The following is a 17,137-nucleotide window of genomic DNA, read 5'->3' as shown; positions in this document are numbered from 1 at the left end:
CCATGCATTCATGCGCATGATTGTCTCCATTGACATTCTGATTTTCATTGCTGACAGAAGGTCGTACCTGTTCGATGCTGCTTTCATCTTGAACTTCACTACTCTTCAATCGTAGTGGTGAAGATTCCAGGAATGCCGTCATCAGAATTGGCAGCCTTTGAGGGCAGCACAGTGCGTGAACCTTGGTAGGAACCAACAGTGTATCTGCATCCACTGGCGCATCTGATTGTAGCGTCAGACAGGTGTCTAACACGCATTCTTCTCCGCATAGCAGACACCTTAGTACAGGTAAAACACACCTTTGCCACATTGGTCGAAATGATAGAAACCAAGTCATGTTTAGGTCTCTAAGCCGGGAGAGTCCCAGGATTTTTGATATCCGGTCCCGGTATCCAATGGCTAAGATCGTATCTTCCATTGTCGCGAGAGTTTGATCTGTGACATGGGTTGCCATAACGAAAAATAAGGACTAGGAATAGGATTCCTGCAATTAGTCCCAGGATCAGGGGAAGTCCGCCAAAAATCGAATGGACGAAATCTGGAAAAATACCCAGTATGGCTTTGAATGGTGTTAATGCCATCGAAAATACTGTCTTAAATACCTTTGAGACCCCAGTGGTATCAGAAATATTTAAGATTTCGCTCAGGATTTCCGCGAAATGTACGGGGGAATTAGTTGATAATAATGTATGTATCTCTGCAGTCGTCCTTGCGACTTGTAGATCATACGTTTCTTTAGATGACGTGAGCCTTGTAGGCGTCTGAAGAAGCACTGTTTTCATTCTGCTTAAAGTATCTATTCGAATAGAAGTAATTTTCAAACCGGGCCATGCCCTTGCCTCCCTGTCTGGTAAGGAGCTGGGGAACAAAGAACGTCCACAGCACTTGACCTTCGCCGTCGTGGTGACGAGATAAGGAGTCCCGGGCATAAGACTACAACATCTGCGGTCTACAATAAGAATGTAACTCCCATTATAGTGTCTTTGAAAGAATGGTTCTATTTCAGTTGCAGGTGCGCCTTGCTGGTGACATGAAAGGTTGTATGAATTCCCTTCACAGGCTCCGTGCAAACTAATTCCGTTACACAGAAGCGTGCCGCTTAGTGACATAGCACAATTGTTGCCACTAAGAAACACTTTCTGTCCTTTATTACTGACACATGCATGTGAATAGGGCAGGTTCCAAGTTGTTTTAAGGTACCCCTTTCCCAATTTCTCGTACATGCCAGCCTGTATATATTTTTGGCAGTATTGAAACCTGAAGGTTGAGATTGGAATATTTATGATTCCGTGGATTATCCATTCACTGACAGGTCGTTCTGACATTGTCATCGGTAATCTTTCTAGTTTTTCAATGCTCAAGATTGTATAATCAGCACCCTTCTGCGCCATACCGATTTGTCTATCAGTAAGGTTAAAGATTTGGAATAGTGACGTTGTGTTGATTAAACGCCAAGGCACATAGCCTGAACGCAGATTTTGTAACGTCCAGCCAAGCTGTACAATAGAGCGCAATTGTGACTGACCATGTTGTAATAACAGTAAGTCTTGCGATAATATATCGATTGCTGAAGACACAATGCTGTCCAATGAAAAAATTCTGGAGGACAGAGTCATTAACCCATTGTCCACTACAGAAAGTGATTTTTCCAAATTAATACGATCAATTTCACGTATTCTCTCTGCTGTTTCAATTTGAGTAACCTTCCAGGCCTCATTGTATGCTGCATATACAGAGGCTGCTATGAAACGCTTTTGACGCTGTTTGCGTGGTCCCAGTATGAAATCACGCAAGTCAGCACCATCAGTAAGTAAAGTTAGGTGTTGCTTAATTTCAGGCAGTGTGGAAGTTTGTAGCCATTGAAGGCATAATTTGCCCACACTGTAGGTTGTTATTATCCCTGGGTGATGTCTTTGGGGATATCTAGGGTCTGGCCTGGTCATTTTGAAACCCTGTGTTTTATTCAGGAATCTATCTTGACAGTGATTTGTATCTGTGGGCCAGATCAACCATTGTTTCCAATCAGGATGTGTTCTGTTTTGGTTAAGTATATGGTTTATGTCTATTTCTTCATCTGTTTCAGAGCTATTGCTAAACATTGTTGGCTTTGGAATAGACGGGTTATTTAAATCTTTGATTTTGGCTAAGCCAAGACAGGTGGTTTGTTGAACAGTGTCATTTAAAAATATCATTTGTTCTGGGATCATGCAGGCTCTAAACAAAGCTTCTATACCCTGTACTTGCCATTCTTTTGTACCCCAAACACTTTTCAAATCAACATTTTTGTCCCAATAATCAAATCCAAATGTATTCATTTTTTCAAAGAATGAATCTGAATATATCAATTTTGTGTTGGTTATCATGGTTTTCATCCCTGTCTTGTTTGACAATTTGTAATAAAATGTTTCAGCATTAGTTATGTTAAAACCTGAAAAATATGAATATTTGTCATAAACGGTTCTAGAGCTCCCTTTTGGAGGTGTAGCACAATGTTCCCATTGATTATAATTTAAAACATTTCTAGGTTGTGCAGATTTATGCAAGAAATGGTTACCATAATGGTTATAGCAATACATACTATCATAATTTGTAGAACCTTGCAAATAATCATGTTTTGTAAATTTAGCAGACATTACTAAGTCAGACATCATATTGTTTATACTTTCAAAGTCCCAATCATCAGCAAATGAGTTTGGTTTTGCAAAATCACTCAAGGAGATCTTGATTTGGTGTGGATATTTCAGGATCTCGACCGGACCATAAATTTTATAGTCAGTGTTGTCCCAGGCTACCCCACCAGGTATTGGAATTGCTGTGAAGTTGGCTGAAGAAAGTTCTGAAGAAAGTTCTCGTTTCTCGACGTGTGAAGATGTGTGTGGTTTGAGGACCAAGTTGATGTTCTGACTTGCTGTGTCCATTTTAGCATATTTTCCCTCAATGAAGCGTCCCAAGGTAAATACCATGATGAGCCAAAGTATGAGGATAAATGCACCAAAACCCACCCAAAATTCAATCCATGGAGTAACCAGATATGTTTCTTTCAGTTGTTTCAAAAGTTCCTTAGCTTTGTCTTTAAAGGATTTTGATGATGGCTGTGTCTTTTGTTCGCTGAAACCTTCAGAGGAATCATCGAAGTTGATGAAGTAACCAGATGCAGTTCTGTCAATTGTTCCAATTGGTTCAGGATTTTTGTTTCTTGCAATTTCACTTGGAACTTCATTGTAGATTGGTGTGTCTCTGCTAAATGTCTTTATTTGGGTTTTCAGAGGTCTGAGTTCTATTGCATTGTTGCATAGTCCTTGTTGTTCTTCTTTAGGCGTTTCGAATGTGATGAGCCTCTTTGTTAGGACCTCTGTACTGGTAGCAAACCTTGGTGTTCTGCTACTTATTGGGAGTCCACTTGGCCTACTGTTTATCGGCCACATGTTGTGGTTTTACCAGGTCGATGGATACAACTCGGTTCTCCTTTTTTCCAGCAAGTGGCGGTAGTACAACTGATCTTGTCCCGTTGACAGACAAGACAGGAACTGCTTTTCTGTAAGAAGGCCCAAATTCCTTCTTTACCGCGATCTTCTCCCTGACTAGATCCCCGACTTTTGGAATCCAGACAGGTCTTGCTGGGACAGGTGGTGATTCTTCAGTGGTTGTTGGCTGTTGTTTCAACTGTATGTTGCTCAGGTCTTTTCTTGTTTTGTTTAAGTCCTGCAAAATAGCCAAACGGTCTTTGACATCAAAGGTTTTTTCTATTACCACTGAAGTCTGACTATCAAGGTCAGAGATCAACATCCTAGTTCCGAATAATAATTCGTACGGACTGAATCCCTTCAGAGAATTTCTTGGCAAGTTATTTAGACTACGTTGGACACTTATTAGATGTTTGACCCACCCAGCTCCCGAACCTAATACCTTTGCCGTTATAGATTGCTTTATGTCACGGTTTTTTCTTTCAACAATTCCGTTCCCCTCAGGGTGAAATGGACAAGAGTACCGCAATTGCACGCCCATGCTGACCATGGCCTCCTTATAAGCCCGAGAGCTAAAAGCAGGACCATTGTCCGAATGCAGAATGCCAATTGCGTATGTGCCGATAAAGACTCGCAAATCTTTTATAACAGTTCTGGCGTCAGCCGTTCGCTGGGGCCACATCCATATGAATCTCGTGCATGAGTCCACTGCGACCAAGATATATTTATAGTTACCATCCCTTTGTAAGGGACCGCAGTGGTCTAGATAAACACAGGCTAATGGTTTATCCGAGATTAGAAGGGGCGTCTGTGCTGGACGTCTCACAGTTGATACTTTCATTTTTTGACATATTTCACATGCTAGAACATAGTTCCTTGTTTGTCTTCTCATTTGTGGCCACCAGTATCTCTGTTTTAATAATGATACTGTGGCTGAGACGCCAGCATGGGTAGAAGCAAGCCCTTCGTGTGCCGCTATTATCAGTCCTAACCTATGTTCCATGTTTGGAATTGCCCTATCCCCCACTCCAGGGATTCGAGCAAAAGGAACATTGTTTGTATCAGTTATGTATGAGTATTTTACTGGAAAGCCTTTAGGGAGTGGTTCTATCGAATCCTTTTCTGAAGCGCTGACAGCTTGTAATATTTCGCTGTCTATTTTTGTTTTTGACCGGGTGACGGCAGCTACGGAAGCCGTTTGCACAGCTGCCTTCGCGGCCTCATCAGCCAATGAATTCCCTGCAACGTGAACGCCATCACGTTGATGACTCAGTGTATGTATCACGTGAGTCTTTGGTAGTTCTTTTTGTAAAAGAGCTACTTGTTCCCAGAGCAGTTTATGCTTGATTGTGCCACCTTTCGCATCCTTGAAACCATTCTGAAGCCAGATCTGCAAGTATTCATTATAAGATTGAACGCAATAATACGAATCGCACACTATGAGCGTGGGGAATCCTCGATCAGTATTTTCAAGCGCCATCTTGAATGCTAGTAATTCAGCTCGCTGAGCTGTACAATCTCCTAGGGATTGTGTTTTAGTGAGGGTTGGTTTAAATTTCCCTTCGTGCCAACGACCTTTAACAATCGCGCACGCAGCACTGTAAGCTTGTTTACCCCCTATTGCGGGTTGTGCTGATCCGTCTGTATATATTATACAGCCGTAGTCATCTAGAGGCAGAATTTCGGTTGGCGGAGGACATTCAAATTCATATTGGAGAAATTCTTGTGTTTTTAAATAAGGATCAAATTCGTACATCACGTCTGTTGCAGCAAGAGAGTTAGCCCATTGTATCCATCTTGGATGGAGTGCTTTAGCATTTGGAATGCTTGCCTTTGTTACCGCCTCTAAGGCTGGTATTGGTGTCACGATTATTATTCGTTTAGCTTGTGCCAGGGCTCGTTCTTTTGCTATAGCTGTCTGTGTTGCTGTAAGAATTTTTTCCGTTGGGCTAAATTTCATTTCAGCCTTAGTGTACAAGTGTGATTTGAATGCAATTGGTACCTTTTCTCCCTCATTAGAGGTCAGGTATGTGAATCCGCATTTCCCTGGGATGACTCGGATCACAAGGTTGCGTGTATTATCACGGGTTTCTAATTTTGTCTTAAGTAGCATGTCTGTTTGTAAGGATCTCAAAATTTCTGTGTGTGTTTGAGTCCAACTGGATCTTTTAAAGTCTGGTTTAATTAGATCATAAAGGGGCTTGACCCTTTCTGCGTAATTTGCAATGTATGTTCTTCCGAAATTTAGGAAGCCTAGAATTGACTTTAGGTTTTTTAGTGTTTTAGGAGCTTGGATTACGGCACATTTCTCTAGGAAATTGTCTGCCAGGCTTTTGCCTTCACTTGATAACTCATATCCTAAGAATAGGACTGTCAGATGGGCAATTCTGGACTTTTTGAAGTTGAATTTGTAACCCTCTGCAGCGAAACCAAGTATTATGGTGTTCACTCTTTTCAAGTGAGTCTCCAAGTCATCATCTGTTAAGTAAATGTCATCGACATAAGATAATGCTTCATCATCATATAGTTGTAGTAATTCTGTTACTCTTGCTGAGAATACCCCCGGGCTGTTCTTGTACCCCTGGGCTAACCGACAGAATTGTTTTTGAGTGCCATTTACTGAGAAAGCTGTTAAATATCTGCTCTCTGGTGCTATGTTTTGACAAAAGAATCCATTGGAGATGTCCAAGGTTGTTTTGTATTTTTTGCGCACTATGTTATTCATTAGTGCAGCACTGTGTGAGTTTTGCACTGCAAAAGTTTTGCAACATGTGTTAAGGTGTCGGTAATCCAAAACTAGACGGTATGAATTGTCTGGTTTGGAGACCGGAAACAAAGGATTGTTCATTTGTGAGGTGCAAGTTTCAATCACCCCCTGGTATTCTAGCTGATCTAATATTTCATTTACTTGTTTTTTAGCTTCTTGCTTAATTGGGTACTGCCTTTGTGCAGTTGGTTGTGATTTTAGCTGGATTTTGTGAGGAGGAGAGTCCTCATCCCATCCTACATGATTTTTGTATAAAGCAGGTGCTAAGGCCACTGCCCACTTTCTAGCAAGTGTGTATTTTTTATGAATCGGTATTTGATTCGAGAAGGCAGGCATAATTACTTCTTCGCCATGAGGGCACTCCCTGACAAACTCTGGTGGCCAGTCTTTTTCAGCTAGAAGGATGTCATAGCCCTTGGATAGGTTATCCCAAAATAGTCCCCTTATTTTCCTAGTCTTATCTCCCTCTATACGTAATGTTATCTCGTATATTTTGTGGGGCTTGCTAACTCTGGTATCTGCAGTTTCCACTTGAAGGTATTCATTCGTGTCCACTGTCTCCAGATGATTCATAAGGACTTTGCGAGCTATGCTCACCTCTGCTGCGCTGTCTAGCATTGTCTGAGCCCACTCTCCGTTTTTCAGTTGTGTCCTCAGTATTCTCGGCATTGTTAACTACCTTGATACTGGCTACCTTCTTTTTTGGAAATTGTGATTTCTTTTTCAGTTGAGCAGGTTCCTTGTCTTTGGACTTGGCGTGCTCTTCTGATCGTCCTCTTCTTTCCGATTTCTGCGAGGAATTCTGAAAAGATTGAGAGGGACGTGTATCAATGTCTTGATATCTATCCGGTTTTTTAATATTATCCCTATTTCTAAGGTTATATCTATTCCCAGAGGGGTCACTCTGGGGTGACCTTTGTCTCGGGTTTGGAGATTTCTCTCTTCGCCTAGGAGACCTTCCTCTGGACTGGAATTTCTTTTCTTTAGGATTGGATTGTTTGTTCCCATCCCAGTTCTTTTTTGGTGAATTATTATTATTATTAAAAAACATTTTTTCTGGACTTGTAGTCAGTTGCGGTTTTACCGGTATTCCACCTAGACTATCTCTGCCTAGTTCTTCATAGGATTTTTCTATGATTCTGGCAATTTCAGCTGGTTGGTCTGCTATATCTGTCTCTTTTAACCTCTGGCGGATCGCCACGTTTGCTGCTTCACCCTTTATGTTGGCTAGTAATATAGCCGAAACCTGTTTGAAGTCTTTTAGTAATTTCATACCAAGAGTTAAAGCAGGTTCTGGACCGTATTCATCTTGAATTTGTTTAAGCACATCTGGTATTACCGAAATGGATGGAACACCGTGCGTTTTTGTATAGATGGAAGCAAAGACTGTACCCCAAGTGTCACAGTCCTCAATGTGTGGTGCGATTCCCATTGGGAGACATATAGTCAGAATCCTGTGTTTTTCCAGCGGGGTGGTGTCAGGAAACACCGCCTCTATTTGGGTAATTTTCTGTGCCAACCAGAATGGTATCTGTTCCCGTTTAGCTGGAACTTTACCTAGGCAGGATTGGATGTTCTGTGGTGTAATTGTATTTGTGTTCCCCTGGTGAGGGGTCAGCTGTGGAAGTTTAATCGCTGGCTGAATTGTTGAAGTCCGCATTACATACTGAACACGACAATACGATAGCCGTCTGCAATAGGTAGGATAGAGTGGACCCCTAGTTCCTGTACCAGGAGGCAGTGGGTCTTTGAAGATGGCTGGACCAGCTGCTAATCATACTGGTGGCCAACCTGGCAGGTTCTTTGAACACACCTGAATGGATGAGCTGAGCAGGTTTTGGCTGGCAGGTCACAAAAGGCATCTCTATCCAGTGTTACCAATAGGCATCTTGGACCACTAGGTCCTACCTACCCTGGCTAGATCTGTTCCCACGCTGCTGATAACTCCCAGTTTTAAAACCTTTTGTTATATGGTTCCTGCAAATAAAACAGGACTGTGTATTAGACCAACACGAACGTCGGAGTATTGGATCTTGGCCCAATTAGTACCTGTTGGTATGTTTTCTGCTAGCTCACAGTACCACATGCAAATCCTAACCTAACTAGGGTCTAGATGTTGTTGGTAATCTTGAACATGGTACTTTGATTCTCAAGCAATTGTGGAAACATAACTAACCCTTTCTTTTTTCACTCTAGCACCCCACAGTAAATATCATTAAGATAAGAAATAGCATTTTCTCTTGTACTATCTTGTAGTTGAACTAGACAGCACAGAGGCATATCTGCTCTTGCAGATATGTCCTCACATGTAATATAAGGCATCCTGCCTTAGGGCTATAAGGCCTGCTGTTGGGGGTGATGTACATATATTGCATGCAGTGTATATGGGTATGGCACTCAGTGTGTGTGCCAAGTGTTTTCACACTTGTTTGTGCCACTTCACATGGCGTGCAATGGCAGTCTGCATGAGTTTTGTGGTGGATCCCTTAGGGGCGCACAATACATGCTGCAGCCCTTAGGGTCCCTCTTTAGTACCATTGACCTAGGTGCCAGGGGTGCCATTTACTAGGGACTTACCAAAGTGCTTAAGGCCAATTGTGGTGCAATTGAACAGTTGGCTTGTTTGAGAGAGAGAGCACTGGCCCTGGGGACCTGGTTAGCAGGACCCCAGTACACTTCAGGTAAAATTGCAGCAAATGCCAGTCAATAGGTGGGGGTGAATATGTCAAGAAGGGGCACTTTGCTACAGGGAGCCCACCAATACCAGTTGTGGTCCGAGAAGGAGGACAGGTAGGGGACATGGAAAATACTCCCCTTAAATTCTTCCCCAGCAGCCACCACAAATTTGCGCTAAGAGATCTCCGCAAGGTTTTCAACCTTGGTCTCTCGAATGACCATCGAGACGAGGACTGCAAGGCCTGCGTCATGTTAGTGACAAAGACGTCTAGGGCCCACCGAAGACGGAGCCTGGAACACTACACCATCTCTAGTACTCCGAGGACTCCGGTTCCCCAGAAGGATATCATCCGGTCTAGTGAGGACGACAACAACATAGAGTAAACCAAGACAGCACATAGCAAAGGATCGAATGCTGAAACAAACGCGACCGATGCAGAGAAGGAGCAGGCGTAAAGAAACCAGTGAAAAACACAAATAAAAGAAATAAGGTTATAAAACACTCGAAAGGCCCTGAGCCTAAACACTCGTACCATGTCCCTTAAGGTAGCCTCTGTGGCTAAACAATCGTTGACCGAAGGTCAGCCAAAACAAAGGAGCTGCACGGGTCCCGAGCAAGGGATACTAATGCAGGAAAAAGTCATTCAAAGCTGGCTAAACAATCTGCTCTAGAGGAAGCAAGAGAAAAAACAAGGCTTTGGAGAAGTCAGAACAGTTGACGCCGAAGAAGAGATCTTCTCTGACGCTCGAGGTAGAAGAGAAGGCGCATGAGGTCAAGTGAAAGAAAAGAAGACTCGAAGCAGAAATCGCCGCACTCCTGGAAAGAAAAAAAAAGTTTGACTCCTTGAAGGATTTTTTATTCTCCCCCAAGCCATCCTCGTACCTCGACACAGAGGAAGACCAGTTTGCCTTGGAGGCTCCAGCAACACCAGAGCCACATGAGGAAGGCGAAGAGGAGTTCTACGAACTCAAGGAAGACAGAGTTGTTGCACGATCTCTGCCGAATCCCCTGCAGAAGCAGTAGACACCTACCCTTGAAGGCCATCGCCACCAGACACCTCTTGTGTATAACAACCTTATCAGAAGGGTGGCTGAAACATATGAAGTCCAGTTGTAGGAAGAAAAGGGAGACTCTAGTTTTCTCCTGAACACCCTAATGCCAGCCAACAAGGGGAACCTATACATTCCAATGATACCCAGCATATTGGATCAAGGGAGGGAGACATTTAGGGAACCTGCCACTGCAAAGGTGGTAACCCCTGGAGTAGAGAAAGTACAAGCCATGTACTCAACACCTGAAATGCACACAGGGAAACGCTCCTGTGGTTTTTTAAGTAAGTATTGCAAGAAAGAGTAACAACGCACACACTTCCACAGGTCCACCACCTGAAAAGGAGTCTAAGAGTCTTGACATGGTGGGGAGAAAGATCGAGAGGGAGCCTGCAACCCAGTGGCGGATTGCCAACTCCAACACACTGAAACAGGTCTGGCCACCAACAATGGGACGAGATGGAGTCCCTTCTGCATCACCTCCTTGAAGAATACAAGAAGGTGGCCCAGACATTTATGCAAGAGGGGAGCCAACACAAGCCTGAAATCTGCCTTGGATGCTGCTGATACAGCCAGGAGGCAGATGTGCACAGGCATGACACTAAGGAGACCTGCATGGCTATGAGTGTCAGGGTTCAAGCCAGAGGTACAAGCCTCCATAATCAACCTAGCCTTTACAGGAGATGCCTTGCCCGTCCAGACGGTCGATGAGTCCCTACATCAGCAGACTAAATGGCATTAAATCAGCGCCACATGTTTTCACAAAGTGCCTTGCCAAAGTGGCAGCATACCTAAAGAAGAATGGGTATCCTTGTATACACTAAACTCAAGGACAGCCTGAGCATACCCTGTCCAAAGAGGGCAAAGGTGATCGGAGAGGAAGTTCACCTATACAAGAAGGGGTAGTCTCCAACAGTGAGGACATGACTGCACAGACGACCTTTCTAACCATGAATCTGCAACAAATGGTCAAACGCCACCCGGAGTTGGGAGGATCTAGATGTTATCACAGCAAAGGTACAAAAGAAAGCGCAATGGTGGAAATGCAAGAACATGATCGAGAGACCGTTCAAGACACCAACTCCAACAGTGACCATCACAACAGATGCATCCTACAAGGGTTGGGGATCACACACCGGCAACTGAAGGTGTGGGGACAATGGAACAACATGGAAGCTCAGAAACATCAACTGCCTAGAGATGAAAACAGTTTTCCTAGCTCTGAAGGCATTCCAAACACACATGACTGTTCAAACTGTACTAATACAAAAAGACAACATAATAACAATGTTTTATCTCAACAAAAATGGAGGAACAAAATCATTTAGCCTGCGCAAGTAAGTCCAAGAAATAGGGCAATGGGCATTGCCAAGGAAGATCACATTGCAAACAATCCACCTACCAGGGGAAAAAACTGAGGTGGACAGATTAAGTAGTCAGGAATGCAGCTCCTACGAATGGGAACGGAAACAGACACTGGAGAAAATATTCAGAGCTTGGGGGAGGCCAGAAATAGACCTGTTCACAACAACAAAAAACACAAAATGCCAACACTTCGCCTCTAGGTTTCAACACCACCAATCGGAAGGGAAAGCTTTGTCAATAATCTGGTCAGGGGGATTTGCTTGCTCCTTTCCTCCTATTCCCCTAACACCAAAGGTACTGGAGAAAGCCAGACAACCACGGACACACTTCATCCTCATAGCACCACAATGAGCCAGACAAACGTCGTACATGGAGCTACTAGAGATGTCCAGAGGACAAATGATGACAATCAAAGCAGAACAGGATCTGTAACAATGCAGGAGGGGGGGAGTGTAGCACCCAGAGCCAGCAACACTCAATCTAGCGGCCTGGCTTCTGAATATTTAGAATTTGGACACCTCTAACTGCTGCTCAGGACAATTGAAAACCTTCGGGAAGCAAGAAAGGCTACTACATGAAAATGCTGTGCAGCAAAATGGAAAAGATACGTTCGCTGGTGCACAAATAACAGCTATATGGAGACTAGAAAAAACAGGAAACTGTGTTAACGTATCTCACTTATCTGCTAGATAGTGGACTGATACATTCATCCTTAAAGGTATACCTAGCAGCAATAGTAGCCTACACCAGGGACACTTAATGTAACAACGTCTTCACAAACCCAGTGGCGAAGAGTCGAATTGCTCCACCAATGTCAGTTCCAGCATTGTTGTGGAACTTCAATACCGTGCTAAAGCAGTTAATGATAAAACCCTTTGAACCTATGCACAAAACAGATCTAAGATCACTAGATCGCAAGACCGCTTTTCTAATCGCAGTCACATCGCTGTGCAGAGTAAGTGTACTGCCGGCACCAGCAATACAGGAAACATATCTACAAATACACAGTGACAGGGTGGTTCTCAGAACTAACCCATAGTTCCTGCCCAAGGTGATAAACCACTTCCATGTTAACCAAATTATACAACTACCAGCTTTCTTCAAAGACCCTAAAACACAGACGGAAAGGGTCCTGCACACATTGGATGTAAGGAGGGCTCTAATGCACTACCTTGAAGAAACTATAAGGTTTTGTAAGGGAAACTAATTGTGTTTTTTAGGTTGAGCCTAGAAGCATTCATGCGCTGCTCTGCAAGGCATTTTGTATCTCGTATATGGCCATTAATTGCGCCACCTTTTCTCCCCATTAGTTCTTTTGTGTGCTTGTCAAAAACCTTTCTTTCAGTGGCTCTTTTTCAATTCATTCCAAGAAAATCTTTATTTTGATTGTTCATCTTAAAAGACATAAATATAAAAAATACACATTTCATCTTTTTCGCATTTGGCCTTCCTTTAGGTGGGTTGTTCTGGTCCTTGGCGACTGGCCCTGCTACATGTATTATTGCTCCTCTTGCCTATTTAGTTTATTTTTTGCACTACTTTTTCTGTCTGTTTTCATTTGGTGCCTGTAACCTGCTTGTTTTGGTAGGCAAGGGAAAACAGACGCTGGGCGCTTAATGGAATGTTTTTGTTTTGAAATTTCCTTTTTATTTATTAATACTTTGTTGCTGCATTGGTGCACCGAAAATAATCGCGCACGCTGAAGGCATCTACACTTTATTTGAAATATGTATTTTTCATTTTTCTAACACTTTGTTGCTGCATTGGCACAATAAAACGATACAGATGCGGGCTTGTTCACAGCATTTCACACAGATGCGGCATCCGGGATATGCTTTTTTTTTTACCAGGTGCATGTTTTAAGGATTACTTCTCTGTTTAAAAGTGGGCATTTCCCTAAAGGAAGACAGGTATTTAATAACATAGCCACATGCAACCTCTACAACATACAAATGCATAAGTAATCATCTGACAATCCTATTTTTAGAAATTATCACACGGTTAAGTTGCATTAAAATAGTCTGCTCTTACCCTCACTATTAGCACACATACTGCACTCGCACCATTTCATCGCCCTAACTTGTCACATAGTTTTATTTTAACAATTCAGACAATGTGAACATATAATGTACTCCTGTTGTTTTCAAACCCATTGAAATACAACTTCTTAGCCTTTCACATTGTGTATCTTAACATATTTTAGAGCTATTGCTTTGCTGGGGGAGGGAGGTGAACATATGTGCCAGAATTAATTTTTTTAACCTTATTACCCACAGCTTACATGCATTCCAAGTAAATACTGTCTGGGACTTCCGTGCATGCCATGTAACACAAGGGACTTACATACTGCCCAAGGCCTCCCAAACATGTAAAGCAGATGCAAACAGAGCGTTCAATTAATCAACCATCTTGTCATGTCTCCTTATGGCATTTGCGAAAGCAGGGCATTTTTTGAGGATTTGTAATTTTTCACATTATGGCAGGTTGTCTGTGCTTGTTATTTTTGAAAGCAGGACCTCAGAGTACAGTACAGGGTGATGCCTGTGACATGTCTGACTGCAATGCACAGGTTGTACATCTGAGATTTCAGAGTGCAATGTGTTGTTGAGGAGTATAGTGAATGTATCAGTAAATGTTTCCTGAGGCAAGCATGTATTCCTGAATCATACTGCATAATCCAGTTTGTAGTAATTGTATAGCTCTTCAGTCCCTGGCGTCACAGCACCCAGGATAATGTGCTGCATGGCTAAACACTTGTAAGGTACAAAAGCTGAGGCTTATTGGCTATGCCAATGCTGGTCTCCTTTGCCAAAGCAACCAAGGACTCCCCAGTGACCAAGGTGACCATCTCAAGATGGATTGTAGAAACCATACTAACATGCTTTGCTAAGGTAGGGATAACATTGCCTGCACAACCAAGAGCTTATACAACACAAAATAAGGGCGCAGCACTTTAATTCCTAGCAAACTTACCCGTTGGTGCAATCTGCGCATCAGCAATATAGGCATCACCTGACAGCTTCACAAATCATTGTTGTGCACAGGTGGGTCAAAAGGTATTACAAATCCTGGCACAGTTGGGACAAAAAGTATTACGGCACTGCCTCATTTCATCCCAACCAACCGATGGGAAAGGATATCGCTATATAATCTAATGTACAGCATGTGAATCCAGAAAAGGATTCATGCCGCAAAAAAAAAGTTACTTACTAGTAGAGGTAGTTTTGCAGCTTGAACAGTTTTCTAGATTCACATGCAACCCACCAACCTCCCCGGAAATGGGAGATAACGCAGACAGGTGGGGAAGATGCAGGAACAGAGAGGAAGCATGCCAGGAAAGAAAGAAAAACAAATCTGAAGATGGAGGCTATGCACAGGAACATCCCAGGTGCCGTCTGATGTCACACAGGGGACGGGCATAACACCAAATGTTGATCGACAACGCCAAAAAGAAGGGGGCTGGAGACCATTCTGGACCCAACCAATAGATGGCGAAATAATGAACAGCATGTGAATCCAGAAAACGCTTCAAGCTGGAGAGCAACTCATACTGGTAAGTAACCCTTTTTTGTGTTGAAAAATACACCATAGAATTCTCTTTATAGTAGTTATTTCTTCCATATCCTGATTACCTACTCTGCATCGAAGGTAACTGTATTGTTCTTACCTTCAGGTTACTAAATGTATAGGGTGTAATAGCCCAAGAGCAAACCCAGACAACTGAGACAAGAGCAGTTGAAAAGGTTTGGTGATATTAGAGGTCTGTGTATGATATCCCATCTCTGGATCATACCTTTGTTGAATGGCCAGTTAACATTTTTCCAATGGACCACTACTATATATTGCCACAACTGAGGGTGAAATCTTTTAGGGCAGTGCTCTTATCACTTTGTAAAGCTGTTGCACCTTCTTATTCCGTGCAATACATCTGTGCTGTAACTCAAACAGCTTGGTTTGCTGATATGTTTATCTGAAAGCACAATGTATTTTCTAACCCTGTACACACCTGCCTACAAAACACATAATTACATTTGTTTTATTTCATTTTCACTTAATTTCCGTAGCCACCAGCGGCACCAACAAGCCGAAATTATGCAGAAATGAGGGAAAAGCTTCGTTTACGCCTCACAAAAAGGAAAGAAGAACAACCCAAGAAATCGGACCATATATCAGAAAGGGATAGTGCAGTTGACCATCGAAAGGTGGAAGACTTACTACAGTTCATAAACAGTTCAGAAGCCAAACCAGTCAGCAGCTCTCGGGCAGCTAAACGAGCAAGACATAAGCAAAGAAAGGTGAGCACCACAATCTTTGTAAAACAGCACTGTACATTATATCACTTAATGTAGCTTTTTTGTTCAGTATTAGCACATTTTGATCACCCATGTGGATTTCTATAGGCTCCGCTAATTAAGTTGCATCACCTATAATGGCAGAGGCTTTATTGTAGATGACTATAATTTTCTCTGCTATCCATTGTAGTAGATTGAATTTTCTGTCAATAGTATTCCTACTTCTGTATAATATATAGTTGATTAATACAGATTATCTCAAGCCATCAATGCTTAATAAGAGTTTGAAAACCTCTATGGAAAATTAATTAAATTATTGTTTCATTGAAAACTGAAAAGATGCATTACTAAACAATACAAGATTGTGACATATGCAAATTGACGAGAGCAGCTAGGACTTTTGTCAGCTGTACCAGTTGTGCCTAGGTTTTGTGGGGTCTCTGATCTCAATGGAAGGCAGTGAGTTACCCTGACGTGTCTTCAGTGGAATTCTTCCACCGAGATCAGGTTGACCCCAAAGAATAATTATAATATTAAAATGCTAATATTATAATTATAAATACTTCTATGTTGCAAATGTTCATTGCTAATTATATCATAATTACCCATGTGCTACCGCATAGGAATGTGGGGCGAGCCCAGCAATCAATATTATAATTAGCCATGTGCTCGGCTCAGAGGGGAGCATGCAGGGAACCTGCACCGGCGGAGCCGTGGAGCCAGCAGACAAAGCAGCAGCTGAGCCGGACAGAAAAGGACCGGAGAAGCAGCAGGTTAGCATTGGACCAGCAATGTCTGGGAAAACCCTTGGGTGCCTTGCACCCCTTATCTCTTACAGCATTAACATCTATTTTTGTTTAATTTTTGTAATTATTCGAAGCCTGTTTAAGTTATATTCTAGGCTTTATAATAATTGCTGGCAATATCACGCATTTGTTATGACTTCTTAAATTTTTTATTTCATTCTACAGTAAGACAGAAATCTTCCCAAACATTTTAACAAGGTCATTTTGAATGTATTTTTCTTCCAGTGATTCTGTGATCAAAATTTTAATTTTATTTTTTGGAACTGTTTTAAAATTAACATTTTATAAGTAGATACTATGGTTCTTTAGTGTTTTTTTCAAGTTTTAAAGATTGTGCCAGCATTTAAGGCATGTAGTATTTTTACCTTGTAATCATTGTATAAAGTACAGGCCAACCTGCAAAGGGTAGCGGAACACAATGCATTTGAGTTGTCATTAAGACATTGAACACAAACATTTAAAATAATATTTAAAAAAACCTTGCAAAATCAAAAAAACGCAGACTGTGAAATGCTAACAGAATTATCGAAAGACAAAGCTGAAATACTCTTTGAAAACTAGAACCCTAAGCAAACTTCTTACTTGAGGAAACTAGAAGAAATAATTTGGGCATATAGTTTGACATGCAACATTTTTAAATAATTGCATCAGAAATGTTCCTAATGTTTTGTGTCCTTAGAGTCCTCAGAAAACATCTATTTATCAATGCAGTATTTT

At 42.1% G+C, this 17,137-nt stretch overlaps 1 protein-coding gene across 2 annotated transcripts in view; it reads left to right on the top strand.

Moving 5' to 3' along the window:
• Window positions 1–17,137, top strand: part of FAM193A (family with sequence similarity 193 member A) — a 542,579-nt gene that overhangs the window by 393,788 nt on the left and 131,654 nt on the right. Inside the window, exons 19-20 of one of the 2 annotated variants that reach the window (XM_078678578.1) lie at window positions 15,387–15,617; window positions 16,238–16,387. In XM_078678578.1, the coding sequence (XP_078534704.1) occupies window positions 15,387–15,617; window positions 16,238–16,387 (381 nt within the window). The remainder of the gene's footprint in view (window positions 1–15,386; window positions 15,618–16,237; window positions 16,388–17,137) is intronic. The other variant, XM_078678579.1, reaches the window with a different exon arrangement.

This window comes from Lissotriton helveticus, chromosome 2_2 (genome assembly GCF_964261635.1).
Source record: "Lissotriton helveticus chromosome 2_2, aLisHel1.1, whole genome shotgun sequence".
NCBI classification, from domain to species: Eukaryota; Metazoa; Chordata; class Amphibia; order Caudata; family Salamandridae; genus Lissotriton; species Lissotriton helveticus.
Note: the sequence above shows the minus strand (reverse complement) of the source record. Positions and strands in the feature narration are given on the sequence as shown.